Source organism: Coenobita brevimanus, chromosome 108 (assembly GCF_032717465.1).
Source record: "Coenobita brevimanus isolate Jiangsu-jjx chromosome 108, ASM3271746v2, whole genome shotgun sequence".
NCBI lineage: Eukaryota > Metazoa > Arthropoda > Malacostraca > Decapoda > Coenobitidae > Coenobita > Coenobita brevimanus.
The window spans coordinates 7,005,174-7,024,822 of NC_137061.1; the positions used below are offsets into that span (position 1 = coordinate 7,005,174).

General features: G+C 38.8%; 1 protein-coding gene across 1 annotated transcript in view; it reads left to right on the plus strand.

The window, feature by feature from the left end:
- The window catches only part of LOC145416978 (CUGBP Elav-like family member 1), a 79,189-nt gene that overhangs the window by 52,023 nt on the left and 7,517 nt on the right, over positions 1 to 19,649 (plus strand). The window contains exons 9-13 of the mRNA XM_080285822.1: positions 303 to 458; positions 10,990 to 11,026; positions 14,631 to 14,647; positions 14,836 to 15,030; positions 17,097 to 17,227. Of these exons, the coding sequence (XP_080141948.1) occupies positions 303 to 458; positions 10,990 to 11,026; positions 14,631 to 14,647; positions 14,836 to 15,030; positions 17,097 to 17,224 (533 nt within the window). The 3' untranslated portion in view covers positions 17,225 to 17,227. The remainder of the gene's footprint in view (positions 1 to 302; positions 459 to 10,989; positions 11,027 to 14,630; positions 14,648 to 14,835; positions 15,031 to 17,096; positions 17,228 to 19,649) is intronic.

A 19,649-nucleotide genomic window follows, 5' to 3' on the forward strand; every position in this document is an offset into this window, starting at 1 on the left:
ATGACAAGGGTTTAGCACCCCTCCTTTGGACTGGTAGTCAGTGGATTGACTCAGTCTGGCAGTTGTATGTGGAGACAAGAAAAGAGAAATTATTAAAGAAGGAGAACTGTCAGCTTTATGCCCAGTGAAATGGGCCACACAATCATGCATTCATCATTCAAGCCGTTAGAATCCTGGCTTTACCGTACAGGCCTGTACATATGCACTTTATTTGGGGGATATTTTTTGGTAATCGCCAATTTATATATTCCATTTTTTCTGTAATCACATAAGGAAGATAATAATTGGATGTGCCTTTGCAGGTGGTTTGGGAGTGAATGTTCAGAACCTTGCCTCGCTTGCGGCAATCACCGGGGGAGGCGGGGGCACCACCACAGGCCTCCAGGCTCTCACTCAGCCAGGTATCACTCTCCCCCCTACCTCTCCCACCTCACCCTTCACCCTCACCGCTGACCCAGGTACCCACACACAGCCTTCATTTCGTTTGCTCTTTTTCATGTTTCAGGTATCTGTATTCCCCCCATCATTACTGTTTTTGTGGTGTGTATTTATGTTGCACTTTTGGTATCTGATTTGGTTTGGTCTTCATGTGTTTCAGATACCTGTATCCTCCACATCATCTCAGCTATGCATTTTGTTATGTTGCACTTTGGTGTCCATGCAAGTCTGATGGCCATATGCCTAAGCCTCATATCTTGAAGGGGAGGGAAAGCCTTGAGAGTTTGTTTGTTGAATGTGGAGTGCCCGTGTTTAGTAGATGTCATTTGCATACATACCACATTATTGCATGCAGACAACAGCAGCTTAGAGAAGCCATTCATGTTATATCAATGTCACTTCAAAAATCAGTGTAACAATCAGGTGCATGTCTTCCCCTTCACAATATAAGGTTTAAGCATACACAGTGAATTTTTTTTACATACTCTTGATTTGGTTTTGTCTTTGTGTTTCAGGTACCCATATTTCCTTCATCAGTGCAGATTTGTGTTTTGTGTTTGTGTTGCACTGGTGGTGTTCATTTATGTTTGAATGCCTGTGTATTATGTCTTATTTTCAGATAGCTGTGTTTGTAGCTTAGAGTTCATTTTTATAATTCATTGGATGAGTTGTCTGTGGCCAGTTGATTGTGTCTTGGGTATTGTTTTCTCTGATTGCTGATTGCATGTTGTAGTTAATCATGTTGTTTTGCTATTTGATTTTATACTATGCCGGTAAAGTCTTTATTATCATGACGGCATCATATTTAATTTTATGCACACGTGAACACGTGTGTTTCACTTCACAGCATAATACTGGCTGCTACTCAGTCCTCATTTATTTATGCCATAAGTCTTTGCTTTGCCGTTTATATGGTAAGACAGGTGAGTACCTCTTGGTGTTAAAGGTTGTCATCTTCATCATCTAATCCTGTGTTGCCCCATGAGAAACATAGCAGCCTTGGGCTAGGCAAGTTGGTCCTGACCTTAAGTTGAGAGTGACCAGCTTCACTCATCCACGAGTGGCATTATGTAAGCAGTAAACCCCAACCATCCCTTGGATATAAACCTACACAGGCTCAATCTGGGCGGAATGCCTTAATTACCCACTAAACCACCAGGCGTCATAGTTTGGTTATATGGTTACCATCCAGTGCAGTAAATGGTTTCCTGGTGTACAGGAAACCATTTGGCTTGTCACTGTTTTCATAATTTTTTCCTTCCAGTTTGTGGTGCAGGAAAACAATTTTGAGTGTAGTACAGGATTATTTTTTTGACATCCATCCATCCATCCATCATCCAATCCTAAGTCACCCCCTGAGGAGGGTAGGAGCCTAGGGCTAGGCAAGTTGGTCCTGGCATTTTAGATGAGAGTGACCAGCCTCACTCATCCCTGTGTGGCAGTACGTGATCAATAAACTCCAACCACCCTTGAATATAAACCTGCACCAGTTCAATGTGAGTGGAGTGCCGTAATTACTCACTAAACCACCAAGCGCCATAATTTAGTTATATGATTACCACCCAGTGTAGTAAATGGTTTTCTGGTGTACAGGAAACCATTTTGCTTGTTGCTTAGTGTGGAGTCATCCATAGGCAGAAGGAAGAGGACAGAATAAGGCAAGAAAGACAGAAGAGGGAATGTAAAGTCATCCGTAGGCAGAAGGAAGAGGAAAGAGTGAAGGAAAGAAAGTCAGAAGAGGATGGAAGGAAGAGAGGAAAGGGTAACACCCAAAGTAGCACTACATCGAGTGAGTGGATGATGAGTGCCCCCACCTACCTCAGTAAAATACAGAATAGCCTCTAAACAACAGACTAATTAGGGGGAAGTGTGATGTTTAATTTGAAAAATGTTATATAGTAATTCTGATGCCTTATACTTTTGATTTTTGAACCCAAAATCGTTATGCTTTGCAACTCGGTATTGTATGCATATGAGTATCCCAGAAATCATAGAAAATTTTACATCATTGATAAGCTACTGTTCAGTGACATGATAAAATTATCTAGGTAAGTTGGAGAGTGGTAGTGAATCCATCCATCCATCCTTCATCCAATCCTAGTGAAAATGTATACAAAAAGCTAAGCCAAGGTAGACTAATGCTGTTAGCCATCCACTTGGCAGCATCTGCATTACTGTATATAGTTAATTACTGTATATACAAAACTCATTTGGTATATGAGATTATTCAGTTGGCTCAAAGAGTTAAAGCCAAAATTTTGTAAATAGAGGTCAGTTATAAAGAAGGTTTACCCTACATCTTGGTTAGATGATGATCTCTCTCTCTCTCTCTCTCTCTCTCTCTCTTTTTTTTTTTTTTTTTAGGTCGTGTGTTTGCTGGTAATGATCACTACCCTACAGAGGTACTGCCTGGCTCATCATGTACCCCATGATTTCAGAATATCGTATATGTTTAGTGGTAGTAATAATCTTTTGCCATAGAATCGTGATTCTATTCCCGTCTTTAACATTCATAAGAACATAGAGAACTGCTTCTTTATTGAAATCCTGTAGCTATTCTCATAGCCATTGTAGCTATTCTCATAGCCATCATATCCACCATCATCCTTCATTTTCGTGTTCATTATTTTGGGTACCTGTTTTTTTTTTACTGAATATTGTCATTATTGTGTGTTTGTCTTTCTTTAATGGGTTTTGCTCGATCTCATTGTGTATATTAGTGGGTACGTGAAGTGCACTTTGGGACAAAAGTTGTCATGATTTGCCTCTTTATCTACTTCACACGTAACGGCATATCTATTACTTTCCTTCCTTACACACATTGTGTTGTTGTTGTTTTTGTGGTCCCAGGCTTATCTGAAACATGAACCTGGTGAACTGCTGGCTTAAGTTGCCCTCCTTTTGTAGTCCACTATCCTTCTTTTAGGGGACAGTGAAGTAATTGAATGGTAGAATCACACAGTTGAACGACCTATTTATATTAGTGTCACCACATGACGGCGTCCCTCTCCAGCACTCCTGACACATCAGATCAAGGAACATAATCCATAGGGAGAGTAACATACCAGGCCTCCCTTAGTTTAAGAATATTAGCCAGCTGAAGAAAGTTTAAGAATATTAGCCAGCTGAAGAAAGTTTAAGAATATTAGCCAGCTGAAGAAAGTGAGAAGTAGAAGAGGTGAAGTATTTGACAAGTTTTTGTCCCTAACTGTATCATCTGTTTTTCTGTGTAGCTGTTGCTTTTGGTTGGCTGCTGCTTTCAGAGCTGTGTGAGATGGGAATCCCTTATGATTTTCATCAGCTGATACATGATGATAGCCTTTCCAGTACAGTGTCTTATTTGATTTCTGCTACTACCTATATATTTTCATTTTAGAGAAGACTCTTTTGTAGTTAAGGGGTTAAAAACAACCTCCATTAACTTCAGTTTGTGATGTCTTCAATACAACACTGGTGTTTTATATTGAATACAGTATACTCTGCTTTTTCTTAATGGAAGACCACTTGTAATGAAGGGGTCATTGTCAAATATGCCTTGTGCTTTATTGGTAAGACATCCTTTGCATTTTAACCCCTTCACCCTGGTGATGTGTTATAGTAACCTATTTCTGCTGCCTTCAGATGAATATATTCCACTTCAGGAAAGAAATTTGGTTGTGAGAAGGATAATGGAAACTGTTTCCAACCCTTCATGACAAAAAAGTTCCTTCAGAGTTTAATATGAGCATCAGGTGGTAGCAGGAATAAAACTGAAATTGTCATTGGAATGAAGAGATTAGTAGCTTAACCCTTTGGCTGTAAAAAATGGACTTTATATTTTATTTTGACTAATATTAGGTGATTTTACCTGCCTCAGAGAAATTGACTGTGGCAGAAAGATTAAAAACTTTCTCGAGTACAGTAGCATCTTGGTTGAAAATTGAGAACTTTTGCATTTTATTCCAAGAAATAGTACTATCCATGACCAAAGAATTATATAGTTGGCAAGATATAACACTGTTTGGCTGTTCTTATGTATGTAAGTTCTGTTTACCAATGTTAGTGTATGGTGGACTTTTTTTTTTTTTTTTTTTTTTTTTTTTTTTTTTTGTATTGAGAATGAGATAACTGATTTATTCTTGCAACTTCTAGACTGCTCTCTTTTGCTTAGAACACCATATTAATGAAGAGGTTAATGAAAGCTGTATATAACTCCACCATTTCTAAAAGTCATTTAAGCTGAAAGTACTGTTGAGTTAGCCATCCATTCCTCCATCATCTAATCCTACATAGCCCCATGAGGAGTGTAGGAGCCTGGGGCTAGGCAGTTGGTCCCAACATTTAAGATGAGAGTGACCAACTTCACTCATCCCTGAGTGACATTACATGAGCAATCAACCCCAACCACGCCTTGGATATAAACCTTCACTGGCTCAATCTTTTGGAGCACAGTTATTACCCACTAAACCACCAGGTGCCAAAATTTGGTTATATGGTTACCACCCAGCATAGTAAATGGTTTCTGGTGTACAGGAAACCATTTGGCTTGTTACTTAGTGTAGAGTCACCTGCAGGCAGAAGGAAGAGGAAAGAATGAAGGAAAGAAAGACTAAAGAGGGAGTGTAAAGTCACCCGTAGGCAGAAGGACAAGGAAAGAATGAAGGAAAGAAAGACAGAAGAAGATGGAAGGATGAAAATTAAATCACGTCAATTTGAGGGAATTACCTGCAATTTATGATATTTGTATTTGATGCACATGGAGAGACAGGCTGACGAATGAGGATATAAAGGAGCGTTGTGGTGTTGATGTGGATGTGATAGGAAGCGTTATGAGGAACACACTGAGGTGGTTTGGCCATGTGGAGAGGATGGAGGGTGAAAGACTGACGAAGAGAGTGTATGTGAGTGAGGTGGAGGGGGAAAGAGGGAGGGGGAGGCCGAGGATGAGATGGAGAGATGGGGTGGAGAGGTATATGAGAGAGGGGGGTGTGAGTTGGGAGCAGGGGAGTGAAATGGCGGGGGACAGGGCGACGTGGAGGCGATTTGTTTGTGGCCACCCCAAACGGGATTGAGGCGTCTGGCAATAGATAGATAGTATTTGATGCCAGCTTGTATAAGGTTATTTTAATCCACTTTCTGAACCACCACCATTGCTGACATGCTACAAATTATCTTAATGGTCCAACTTGACTGAGAATTAAGAACTTGATATTTTGTTTCAGCTGATGGGAAACTATTTTAATAAGCTTCATGAAACTCACCCCAGTCAAAGGGTTAAAAGCAGGAGTAATCAGAGGAAGTATAGTAGTGAAAAGAGTGAGATTAGAGGACAGGGCATGTTTTGAATACCTGAAGTTTTCATTAATAGAATGATGCATTTCTAATGAAAGTTTCAGCTATTTTGGATTGCTAAGAGTTACATGGGTTTACTGTTGCAAGTGGTACTGATGAGGATCCTGCACATGATGGTGCTGCTCACCTTGGGTAAAGCAACTACAGCATCCACTCAGGAGTCAAACCACCTCATACTGTATTTCCCTGCACCTTGCCATTGGGAAGGGTCCTGGTCTGATTCTGGTGAGGTGCGGTATACTACAAGGGCCACTGGTGTCCTGTACTGTGTAGTGAATTGTACTTGTAGGACAGTCCCACAGAGGCAGTTGTTTAACTATGATTTACAAATCAGCTCTGCTGGACAGACCATGGTTAAACAACAACTGTATCTAATAAAATTTTGCTTCCTGATGCTTCTGAATGCAAAGTTGTCTCCATCTTAACCCATGGAGCTTGGTGATTTTTTTTTTATTTATATTCTTGCCATCTCCAGATGAATTTGTTCAGTTTAGGGTAGACTCATCAGTCTGGAGGGGTTATGTGGAACCTTAATAAGCCCCCTCAGAATGAGGGGCCTTTCCTAAGCTGGAGAAAATGTTCTTTTAAAAGATGAACTGACTGGGACATCACCCTGATTCTAGGGATTTAAAGTAGGTTGTTGTCTTTCAATCACCGTTGATAGTTAGAGCCTTTATGATTGCATGTTGTTAGTTCATATTAGAATTGACCTTGAGGCTTATCAGGGCTTTTGTCGAATTAAATCAGTATTTTGAAGCTAATTTGATAATGTAATATTCAGTATTTTTCAACTGTTGTTTCCATTTACGTTAATGATTCCCCCCCCCCCCATAAATTAAGGTTGTATGTATATTTCATCATTTTTGGAACAGTACTATAAGATCTGTTGGCCAAATACAGTACCACAGAGCACTTAATATCACAGTATTTTTGTTTTATAGGACATGAAAGGTATCTCTACTCTATCTGAAGCTAACTGAAGATGCTTGATTTAATATATACAGAAAATACAGTATATCACATTAACTACAGTCCTATAAACTACATTAAAATCCTTGTGCTTTGCTTCAGTGTGTTTCCTTCTTGAAGGTATGCGACTCAAAAGCTACAGTAACATTTTATGGATCAATACAATATTAGACATGCTTAAAACTTTACTCTGTCTTGTTAACCATTTGAATTCAATTACTTTTTCTTTTGTTCTTGCTGCCTGTGGATCATTAACTTTGAGGAAACCACTTTTTTTTTTATTTTTTTTTTTTTTTTATTTTTTTTTTTATGTGTCCAACTCTGGGCATAGGCTTCACAGCCTGCTATCAAGGCCCAGCAGTCCTCCTACATACCACACACCTCTACATGTCACCACTTCGGCGCTAACACCCACCATCCATATTGAATACATGCTAGGGCTGTCTCATACAGGACTGGTGTGTTGGTATTAGCGGGGGTATTTTTACGACATGTCGGCGGGTCTTCTGGTAGATCAGTAAAGCCTGATTTTAATGAAATTCAAATCCTTAAACTGTTCCCTGCCCCAGCCGGGATTCGAACCTGGGTCCGGTGGGACTGCTGGCCACCTCTCTACCGATTGAGCCACTTACAGTGCAGATGTTTGAAATTATTTCCATTAATCTCCTGCACTGTGAAAACACTTACTTAAGCCAAATAAAATCATCAGGTGGTAACAAGAATGAAATAAAAAGTACATCATCAGAATTAAGGAATTAAGTATCCCAAGTCTTATCCCTTATCCAGTGTAATAATATCAGAACTGTATGACCTCTTTATTTTGTTTATTCTTTCTGTGTCCTGACATTTTATTCAGGTTTGGAGACTCTTTTTTCAAACTGGAAATAATTATTCTACTAGGGGTTTCTCCTAACCCAAATAAAAGCATCCAGGGATAACAGGAATAAGCTAAAAATAGACCACTGTATAGAAGGAGTTAATGGTGTGACAAAGATATATTTCCTACTTGCTCATTTTGAACAGAGAAGTGTTTTGCACCATCCCCACCCACTCCTCCTCTTCTCCAGCACTGTTTTTTCCACCAGGGAATTGAATCATAAGCATAATTTATGTCACAGGCTTTAACACATCATATACACGTATTCACCCTAATTAAAAAACTGTCATAATATATACCGAAACATTAGGGGGAAAATTATAGTAAGGATTCTTCTATGTCGGTGGGAGTGTAGTTAAGGATTTTGTAAATGGAGTGGGTTGCCATATATTGGGGTGGGCTAAGGAGAATGCTTTAGTTGTGGTGGTATTCACCAGAAATTTGGGGTGGCCAGAGATTTTTCAGAGATAATCAAAATCAAAGCCTTCCCAGCTACCTTTCTAGCTATTCCACTCCATACTAGGGGCATATATGGGAGTTGTATTTATTATACTGTATAGTGTACATTTTTTTCCCTTGACAGAAAAGTTCCATGTGGGTAGCAAGCACAAAATGTATACAGGTATAAAGTGCAACCTCAGATTAAAGGGATTGAATGCATGTTGTTCTATAGTCTGAGGCATCAGTGACAATCATATGCAGTGCACATTGATTTGAATCTCCAAGAGGCACCTGGATTTTTTTTTTCTTTTCTTATGAAGTGCCACCAGAGATGTATGGCAGTCACCTATCTTTAATTGTTCTGAACTGTGGTAGCCTTACCTAAGGGCTTGTATGTTTCACAAGGGATATGGAACTAGTTACTGCAAGACAGAAAGGTTATGATGTCAGGTGTATGCTGTAGAATAATTCTTTGGCTCAGACAGTAGCACCCCCTGCCCCTTAAAAAAAATAAAAAATAAAATAAATAAATTAAATAAATAATGCTTCTCCATAGTGTAAGTTGCATATGAAACAGGTTTCAGGGTCAAAACAGCAACATGTATGCAGAAGTTTTAAAATACCTGCGATATAAATTAGCTCATAGTTGTAAGTCAATTGATTGGGTATGGAATTGTTACTATAACTGATAGAATATCAGAATGACTACAGGTATGCTTTTTTCCTCAGTCATTTCAATTTAGTGAATTTTACACAATACTGTACATCCATCAGGTAAAACACAGAGTGAGGAATAAATTATATTTTTGCTGTGCATAAGCTAAAATAATGTGTTAAGTAGTCTTGGCTCCACACCACATACGTATGAGCTGTTTTGGGATTTTTTTGTGTGGCAGATATTGCAGTTTTAATCACATGCTTGTGTTTTAAGTTTGTTTACTCCTGCAACAATGATGATAATGACAGCCATTTTCTTAATGGCTGGAATGTCAAGAGGACAGAGGGTTGTTAAAGCTCTTTATATGGTATATAAATTGAGAACTGGAACTTCAAGATGAAATTGTAGTTTCAGAATACTTTACATACTACTGGTAGTCCTGTATATGTTCAGGAGCACTGAGAAATGTAGCACCTGCCTTCTCAATATTAGTCAGTCATTAAGATAATTTCTTGTCTGACAAGACTTTGCATATATTATCTCCAACTGGTAAGCTGGGTGTTGGAGATGAATTTGTGAATGAAGATAATATTTTTGTGTTCACAAACTCATATCAGTGTTACACAGTGTATATACTAAATATGGTATTTTTAATAATACATATACCAGTATTTTAAGTCATTAGGCTAATGCCCAATTAAATGTATTGGCTGTGTTGTCATTAATGTTTTGTCTGTACCTTGTTTTCAATAAGTTGATATATGATGTCAGACACTTGAGTGAGAAGTGCTAGTGTCATACTGTTTACTTGTAATTTATGTTTTAATGTACAGTATAAACGTTGATGCACATTCACCATCTGGGTTGCTATATAGTCTGATCCACTGTGCAAGCAATATCTCATGCTGAATCATTTGGAAAAAAAATTATAAGCTGGTTTATGGTATTGAGCAGTTTTTTCCTTATCACTGGATGACTAGAGGTATTGATACTTGAGGTGCCTCCAGTTGTCCACTGAGTAATGTAACCATTGTTGCCAAAAATGTTTGAAATAAGCTTATGGTTTGTCATTGTAGGGTTTCATCTCATACATCTGTGTGATTGCATCACTGTGATCTCCCAGTTGCTGAGCAGTGCACTAAGAGCTTTAGAACAGTGTCCATCATAAAATAAATGTTAGCTTTGTTTAGTCACAGTCTTTGCATTGAGGTGTAAGAGTGTAAAGATTGAAAGAGTGTTCAAGTGGAAATTCCTATCAGTGTCCAGTGCAACAGGTTTAAATGTTACGAGAGCATTGTTATAGTGAACCAGGGGAAGTATTGTACCCTTTATGATTGAAGAAATTTTTTTTTTTTTTTTTTCACTGAAGCACCTTGTCATTATTTGGTTTGAGATATTCAAAACCATTCATCACCCTCAAATTTATATTCCCTTCTTTTCCTAACCCAAAGAGTTTAAAATAATGTGGTGATATTTTAGTTTCCCAATCTGGAATAGAATTTTGCAAAATATTGCTTGCCAGAAGAAAAGTGTTGCCAGTTTGCGGTAGGACATGGTGAATGTGCATCTTATGATTCAGCAGTCTTGTTCTTTGTGTAGAAGATCTTCATCCTTCAGTATCGCAAAAAAACATAACGCTATCAGATCACAGTAATTGATCGTTGAGAATGGTTGTTAAGGAGTATGAAGTAGTTGTTAAGGGGTATGAAGTAGCTGAAATGATATTTCCACATCACACAAGGAATCTCAAGAAGTTTTGCAAAAATATGATTTTCCAGTTCAGTATTGGTTGTAATTAAGTAAGATCACTTAAATCAGGTTTTATGTATTTACCTGGTTGTGATATACAGGAAATGAGCTATGCTCGTGGGGTCCTGTCTTTGTTTCTTCATAAGATAGATTTTGCTCTGAATTCATTTAAGATTTTAGACTTAAAGAATGTGTGTGTGTGTGTGTGTGTGTGTGTGTGTGTAGTAGCAGTAGTAGTTTTTGCTTTTAATTGGGACACACTTAACAGCTACTTGTGTTGTTATTTTTTATTTTGTGTTAATATCTGTGTGTGTGTGTGCATTTCCATTTATGGCAAAAGCTGCTCTTCTCGTGTGTGTTCTGCAGCGTTTTGTGTGTACTGCAGTGTTTTGTATGTAATGCTGTGTTGTGTGCGTACTGCAGTGTTGTTTGTATATTGTATTTTCCTTTACTTGGGTATGGTAGCTTGGGCAGAGGTATTTTTGGACTGGTTTGTGTTAATAGTTTTGTGGGTTTCTGTTTACAGTTCTCACCAGTCTCACCACCACCACATCCACGGGTAAGTAATCTCTTCCCCCCATTTATGCATCCTTTCCTCTCTCCTTTTATGTCTAATGATTGTATTCTTAGGGACTTAGTGGTCTTTATAGTGCCTCTTCCTTAATGATAAAATTTTCTTGTACCTGTTTTCTCATCTTCTTAATATCAACAGATCATGTTAATTAACCCTTTGCATGAGAAAACTATTAAGAAAGTGGTGCTAGCCTTGTAAGCAGGTGAGAGTACATTCCTGAGTCTCTGCTCCAGATTTCACTTGGGTTATTTCTTGGTTATTGCTCTTCTTTGGTCAGCTCTTGTGTTGTTAAGGTGAGCTTTCTGTATCTCTGTCATCCCTTCTTTCCCTTCAGCTCACTCCATCATATATGTTAGTTGCCCTTTTTTCCATTTTCATTAAGGTATGCTCATTGTACTGTAGTATATGATGATACCTGTGGCTTATTTTTACCTAAGCCAGAGAGATTGATTTTTGTATTAACCCTTTCCATTGTATGCTCTCTCTCTCTCTCTCTCTCTCTCTTTTTTTTTTTTTTTTTTTTTTTGACCATATGAAAAAAAAATCCCCCTAATACCATCACATACTTTAATTCATTGTAGTCACACCAACAAGTATCACGCAGGTAAGGCACGATGATATTCAAAATGACCAGTATAGCTCATGAATTCTAGGTAAGATTTATTTGTAACTACTTTGCTATACATAGAATAACAATACGGACTAGAAAATGTCATAAACAAACCATGTATTGCATCCTTGAGAGCAGTGGCATACCGAGGGGGGGGGGGCATGCGGCCATGGCCCCCCCCTTTTTGCAATAAATATATATATATATATATATATATATATACACACACCTGTATATATATACCTGTATATATATATTTGTGTGTGTGTGTGTGTACTATATTTTGTCATACTGTTCATTATTCTTGTCTGTTCTGCTGAAGCTTTATTTTAGAAAATGTGAGCATTTGAATTTTAGTAGTATAGGATTGGAGAGACTGAATCATAACTTGGTGGCACAGAGTACTTGAAAATGACTTTAGAATATGCTATATTTATGTTATATACCCATTCCATATGGCCTGAAAATTATTATAAAATTGGCCAAAATGCAAAATTTTCTCCAGGTGGGGAGGGCTTACAGTGTACCCCCAAATCCCTCAGCTGTACAGGCTCATTGCACTTGCGAAAGTCATGGGCTGCACAGTTAAAAAGATAAAAAAAAAAAAAAAAAAGGCCTCCCCCTTTTCAACTTTCTGGGTACACCACTGCTTGAGAGAGCAAGTTTATCAGCGTAGGGAAAAAAATTGTTGTTCACTTCCCAGTAGCCATCGTCCGTGTCTCAAATTGCTTTGCGTCAAGTGTGCACTGATACTTATTGGTGTGAGTGTACCTCAGTTTTACCCCTTGAATTCATTGTATGTCTGTTTTCCCCCTTTAAGTACTATATTATAATACTTTCCAGAACTGAATGAAGTTGGCAAAGCAAGAACAAGATAAATATGAAATTCTCTGACTGAAGAGTTTAATGTTATAGGTGGGATCAATCTGCTAACATTGATTGGAAATTAATAATCCCTTTTTAGCTGAATATTATTTACAGATATGTGGCAAAAGTTTACCAAAATAATCTTCATTCTCCATTCTCCAGTTTCTTAGCATCCATCATACCTTTATGTGTATTTAGATACTTGTAACTTCAGTCACAGTCATTAATTCCTGGACCATCAATATTGCACTTCCATGTTTCTCATTCTCTCTGGGTGTGGAGATTAGGAGCCAAACTTTCAGGTATCTGTGGAGACACAATTTGAAGAGACAGGAAGCTCCAGGTACAGTGTCTCTCCTTTTCTGGTCTGCCAGTGACGTAAGAAGTATTAGGTTGCTGCTAGTGTAAGTGTTAAACAGTGGAGATATCACATCCGTATGTCAGTAACCTACAAGGAGAGGTGGAAGGAGAGTTATAACCCCACTCACCCATTTTAGCTGCCATTTTTGATATGCAGGAAATGTGCATTATCAAGGTGGAACTTCACCATCTTTTACTTTACCTTAAGTAATAGTTACAATACAGTTCTGCTGAACAGGTAATGTCAGTTCTAGTGTTTATTCTACCATATTAATCTGTTGCATTTTTCAAATTAAACTATTTTATTATTGTCATAGTAACATCCAAACCATTATGCTTGCTTTTACTCAACCAGCCCTGTCAACTTGTTCTACTCTTGTCATTCACCATTGTTCTGTTTTTTTAATATAGTTTTAGTAATTGCTCCATATTTCAGTACCATTTGTCAATATTTTTCATTTCTTATTCTGTACGTGTGCTGACTTTTTTCCATATGTATACTGGGGAGGGCCAGGGATGAGATGGAGAGATGGAGTGGAGAGGTATATGAGAGAGGGGTGTGTGAATTGGGAGCAGGGCAGTGAAATGGTGGGGGACAGGGTGACATGAGTTTGATTTGTTTGTGGCCACCCCATATAAGGGATTAAGGCATCTGGCATTAGATAGATAGATACTGCCACATTCACTGCTCTTTCCAATACAGTTTCCTGTTGACAGAAAATTTCCATATTCTGTATATTCCTGCCACATTCTTTATTTACTTTCTTCTTTCTCCATATTAACTCATTACACACTTCATGATCCCATTACAGATATATGATCTTTCATCTAGATTCCTATCTTGCATTCAGTTTTGTCCTATAAATATTTTTTAAAAATCAATTCCTTTTTTGCATTTGTCCCATATTATTTTCCTTCTTCCAGATTCTTCTCTTGGATGTTCCCCATCCATTTTTTTTTTTCCTTTCTGCTTCAACTGCTCTTTTTCATCAGCTAGCACCCTTGCAACATACAGCAGATGGTATCCTTGATTAGACACTCTTTGTGTGCTTTCCACAAATTTTCTGATGCCATATGTTTTCAGTTCATTGACTCTAACTCCTCCTCTGTCTCCTGCTCATATTCTTCTAATGCCAAATGTTTTTCCATTTTACAGTTTTCAGTATATTATCTGCCAAAGTACTGTACCTCTCTCGTCCTTTTTCTTTGCACCTCACAGTTTCATCATGCATACTGAAATCATATGATCACACGGTCAGTATATGTTTCAGTAACACACTCAGACATCCTTCTTACAAGTGTATATTGTACAGTAATCACTTTTCACTATTCATCTGTATATACTGTGTGGGTACATGACTTTTCATCTGTACATACTGTGTGGGTACATGACTGTTTTGAAAATCTGCACACTTACTCTTCTTTGTATACAGTATTGCATTCTTGTCTTCTTTTAATTGACCATCCTTTCACTTACTACCCTGTTAAGCAATTCTTAAGTTCATACAGTGTGGCATGCTAGGATCACGTTTAATTTTGATAGAGTACTCTGAAGATAATACTGTACAAGTCATTTACTTGCTGTTAAGGACTGTTATGTTTCATTATGTTACTCAAGCCATGCAGAAGAAGACATGGATAGATAAACTGGCAGATTGGCGACGTGTAAAAACTTTAAATTAGAATAATCAGAGGAAGAGCCAGTTAGATATAATTTTTGTCCATAAATTTGACTACCATTCATTATATATGGAAGAAATTCAGTGCAGTCAAGTGAGCTCAAGGTGCTGTAAAGTATGCATGCTAATTTGGTGATGGACATAAAACAACTGAAATTTATCATTTGTTTCATAGACATGGGTTTAATATGTTGCTAGAGCATGGCACCAGAAATCGATCCGATTGTAATGACCCATAACCGTAGTATCCTCCCACCGCTAATCATTGTCCCTCGTCAACAGCCACTGGTCTGGGAGCGTCATCATCCAACCCTGCGGGCAAGCAGGTGGAGGGTCCTGATGGAGCCAACCTATTTATCTACCACTTGCCTCAGGAGTTCTCAGACCAGGAATTGGCGCAAGCATTCTGGCCTTTTGGGAAAGTCATTTCTGCTAAGGTCTTCATTGACAAGCAGACCAATCTCTCTAAGTGCTTTGGTGGGTAGTTAATAAAGTTTTGATGAAAATACTGATATGTTAGGCATTTTGAAGTGTCTAAACATGTGTGGCAGTAGTTTTGATGAATGTGTGTGGTGATTGTATTATTTGTGGTAGGTGGGGGCGCTCATCATCCACTCACTCGATGTAGTGCTGCTCTCAGGTGTCCGCTGTTTCCTCTCGTCGATCTTTCTTTCCTTCCATCCTCTTCTGTCTTCTTTCCTTCATTCTTTCCTTGTCCTTCTGCCTACAGGTGACTTTACACTCCCTCTTCTGTCTTTCTTTCCTTCATTCTTTCCTTTTCCTTCTGCCTGTGGGTGACTCTACACTGAGTGACAGGCCAAATGGTTTCCTGTACACCAGGAACCATTTACTATGCTGGGTGGTAACCATATAGCCAAATTTTGGCACCTGGTGGTTTAGTGGGTAATTATTGCGCTCCAGTCGGATTGAGCCAGTGAAGGTTTATATCCAAGGCGTGGTTGGGGTTGATTGCTCATGTAATGCCACTCAGGGATGAGTGAGACTGGTCACTCTCATCTTAAATGTCGAGACCAACTGCCTTGCCCCGGGCTTCTACGCTCCTCATAGGGCAATGTAGGATTAGTTGATGGATGGATGGATGGATTGTATTATCCAAGAGATGGACCCTACTGAAGCATACAGGTTTCTCCATGCAGTCCATACATCACATACCAAAAATCCTGATTTCATATCCATACCTTTAGAACAGGTAAAAAATTTATGATGTGGGTTAGTAAATGAAACCAGATGGCCTTGCAGAGTCCCACCTGAGACAGAACATACATATATACATAATACTTACTGGTACTTTCATTGTAAAGGGTGTTCCATGTGTGTCAGGATCAGCCTTATTCACACGAAGACTAGCTTTTCAGGGTGCATTGTCTGAGTCCCCTAATCCCGATGCCACTTCATAGTGCCATATTAGTTTCACATTTTCCTTTGTCCACCACTGAGGTTCGCTCTTCCACATTGAGATAGAGCACTTCACACATTCTCTCCACATGCTCACACTGCTTCATTGTACCTGTATCCATCATCTCATACACTTTCAGTGTCCAAACATCTTCCTAATTCTACATAGAGCACTTCACACATTCTCTCCACATGCTCACGCTGCTTCATTGTACCTGTATCCATCATCTCATACACTTTCAGTGTCCAAACATCTTCCTAATTCTTCATACTGTAGTATGTTTTTGTGTCCCTCACTGTGCCACTATGCATCCATTTTGCCATTCTCATTTTAGTATGCTAAAATCTGCAGACATCATCCTTTACTACGTGTGTTTCACTGCTATAGAACATCACATTTCTCGCACATAAAGCAGTTAAATTAATACTGAGCTGAACTGTGGTGGAACTTAAAAAAAAATTGCAGTGTTTACACAAGCCTTTGACTCCCTCTGTGATATAGTTCTGTTTATTGAATGCAGTGTGTTTGTTCAAGTCATTTGTGTATATTAAATTGCTATACTTTCTTACAGAGTATGGAGCTGTTAAAATTTCATTATTTTCATTCAGAATATATGTAGGCTATAACCAGCACCCAGCATCAGGAGTTTATTAGGCACATTCTGAAACATTAGTAATTGCATTATTGTAGTTTATTAAGGGGTTTCACCGTCAGCTTCTTCCTCAGCTACCCACAACACATTGTCCTCAGAATCAGAAATTCTACATTTGGGGGACCCAATTTCATCCCACTGGTTGAGTAGGAAAAAGTGGTTGGGATGATAATGGTAATTCGGAGTTATGTCAGTCTATGTTTTGGTGAAAGAATCATATCAGCTTTGTGTCCAGTGGAACAGGACACGCAACATGCTTCCCTTGTGAATGTCTTTTGTCTGTCATAGACCATTACTCTATGTCACCCACTGAACTGACTGTAGGATAGGCAGCAGCTGTAAGGTGCTGTTGTACATTTAGTAGACAAGAGGCACTGTCTGCAGTGTTTGCTTTTGATGAGATACCATTTCTTCATAGAAATAATTTTGATTCTCTGTACTGTACTTCATGCAGTAATTTGTCACTTCTGACAGGTTTTGTCTCTTACGACAATGCTCTGGATGCCCAGCGAGCCATCCAACATATGAACGGACAGCAGATTGGCAACAAGCGTTTGAAGGTCCAACTCAAGCGCTCCAAAACAGACTGCAAGCCATACTAACAGGTACAGCTCCTTTCCCTTCCCCTTTCCTTCCACGCTCACTGTCCTTGCTTGGCTCAAAGTACTAAAATCTTGTTCTCCGTTATGTTCAAACCTGGCTTTCTCTTAATTGCCTCTTGGGAGTTTATTGGTGGTTTGTATCTTTCAAGGGAAAGTTCAATCCTCTCTGGACAATCTAAGCGTTATCATAGGTCACTCAGGATTTTGGAGTCTGGCTTGAGTTAGGCAGGAGAGTTGATATATTTGGCCAGGCAAGAGAGTCAGCAGGTTGAATCTTAACTTCTTGCATCCAGGTGATGTCTTTAGTTTATTCTGCTGCTGTCGGATGATTTTGCTCATCGTATGAAAGGCTTTTCCTATTGAAGGGGTTTATTAAGGCTGTATTTAACCCCTTCTGTTTGAAGAGTCAATCTTGAGCTAAATAAAATAATCTGGGAATGGCAGGAATAAAATGTAAAGATGTCTCTGAGCTAAATGGGTCAGTTGCAGATGTCTCTAGTTTGCATCATTCAGAGCACAGAGAGGCATCTTCATTCACCAATCACAATACTCAAGTTCAGGGACTTTTGAATGTGTCAAGACCTTGTCCCGTGTACTCTGCGAAGTGTTTACACGTGTACAAATATTCGTCCTGCACAAAGTCTTTCAGTGAGCAGTGAATCAGGTCTTGCAAAATGAGGTGATGTTTATGTCATTGTGGAGATTTGGAGTTAGTAAGCAGTAACCCTTCTATTACCATGGATACACCATTGCACAAACAAGTTTCTCTCCTTTTTTCTGATAGTATCAGGTGAGTGTGGTATTTATTATAGGAATGAGTGCGTGTATGAATTGTAGTGGCCAGTTTTGCACATTTTTCAAGGGCAGAAGAATAGTTGGGCCCTTCTTCCTCAGGTTCAGTTATCCCATGCCTTATGAGAATGTTATCTCTGCTAATGAAGGGTTTGCTGCTGAATATAAAGACCTTATACCAGAATGTTGAACGTAAAGTTTTATGTTATGTAATCCGTATGGTTCACGGGCTTGATAGTTGTAAATGGCTGAGTAAGACAGTTGATACTTACTGTGTTTGATAAAGTGCTCAAGGGTGTCAAGCACTTATGAGCCTATGTTAATGTAAGGAGTGTGTGCATTTGAAGTTGAGGGAATAGTATCTTTGTTCTCTCAGTATTCTTGAACCCCTGTAGGCATTTTGATGTCTTTTGCACCAAATATTCGTGCTTCGTTGAGGTGATATTGACAGTACTTCCAGTCTTTTAGCTCTGAATTTACAGCTGTCTTGAGCTTTGTCAGTACTGAAAAACTGTGTAAGCTAAGCAAATTCAAATCTTGATGTGTTTGCTCAGTGAAGGCTTTGTCTCCTGTCATCTCTTTGGTCCAGTGTGTTGTGGAAGTACTGTTCTATTCCTATAGAATACACTGGAAAAACATGCCCTTGAAGGGGTTAAAACATGCCTGAAGGGGTTAAATCATTTTTCTATTTGTAGCTTTAAAGGCACAGTATGTGAGATCCAAAGTGGAATTTTATTTATCAGAGGGCATCTAGTATGAGGCTCATAATTGCTTGTCTTGCCCATATATTAAACAACAGGGTAATGTCACTTTATGTTGTGTACAGCATCTGCTCAAAAAAGCTCTGTGATACTCCTTTAATGTTTAAGAAGCTCATGACGAATTAATGATCCAGTCCACCTTTGTTGAAGAAGTCAGTCCCATGTTATTTGTAGCATCCATAACATTTCTGAGTGCATCTCCAGTGGTCACTTGCAACTACTGCTTGGCTTTTTTAGTTTTTGTGTTAAAAAAGTACTGTCCATTGATATAAATGTCTCAGGCATTACTGAATTAACCAGTCATATATGTTTAACTGAAGATTTAGCACTTTACGAAAGATTAAACTGACCAAGTTCCTCTCAGTCACTCCTTCTCTCACACTGTTATGTTTGATCTCAGTCCATGATGACGATAATTAGCAGAGCACGGTTGTAGCTTCTGGACCTCCCTCATTGCCGTGGATTTTATTTTACAGGAGCTTTCTCTCTCTCTCTCTCTCTAAATTATATATATATATATATTGTGGTAAGTGGGGCCACTCACCATCCACTCTTACAATGTAGTGCTGCTCTCGGGTGACTGCCCATTCCCATCTTCCTTCCTTTTTTTATCCTTCTTACCTCTTCTTTATTTCTTTCCTCTTCCTTCTGTCAGTGGGTGACTCTGCACTGAGTGACAAGCCAGATAGTTTTCTGTACACCAGGAAGCCATTTACTATGCTAGGTGGTAACCAAATAACCAAATTATGGAGCCTGGTGATTTAGTGGCAATTAAGGCACCCCAGTCAGATTGAACCAGTGCAGGTTAATATCCAAGGAGTGGTTGGGGTTTATTGCTCACGTAATGCCACTCAGGGATGAGTGAGGCTGGT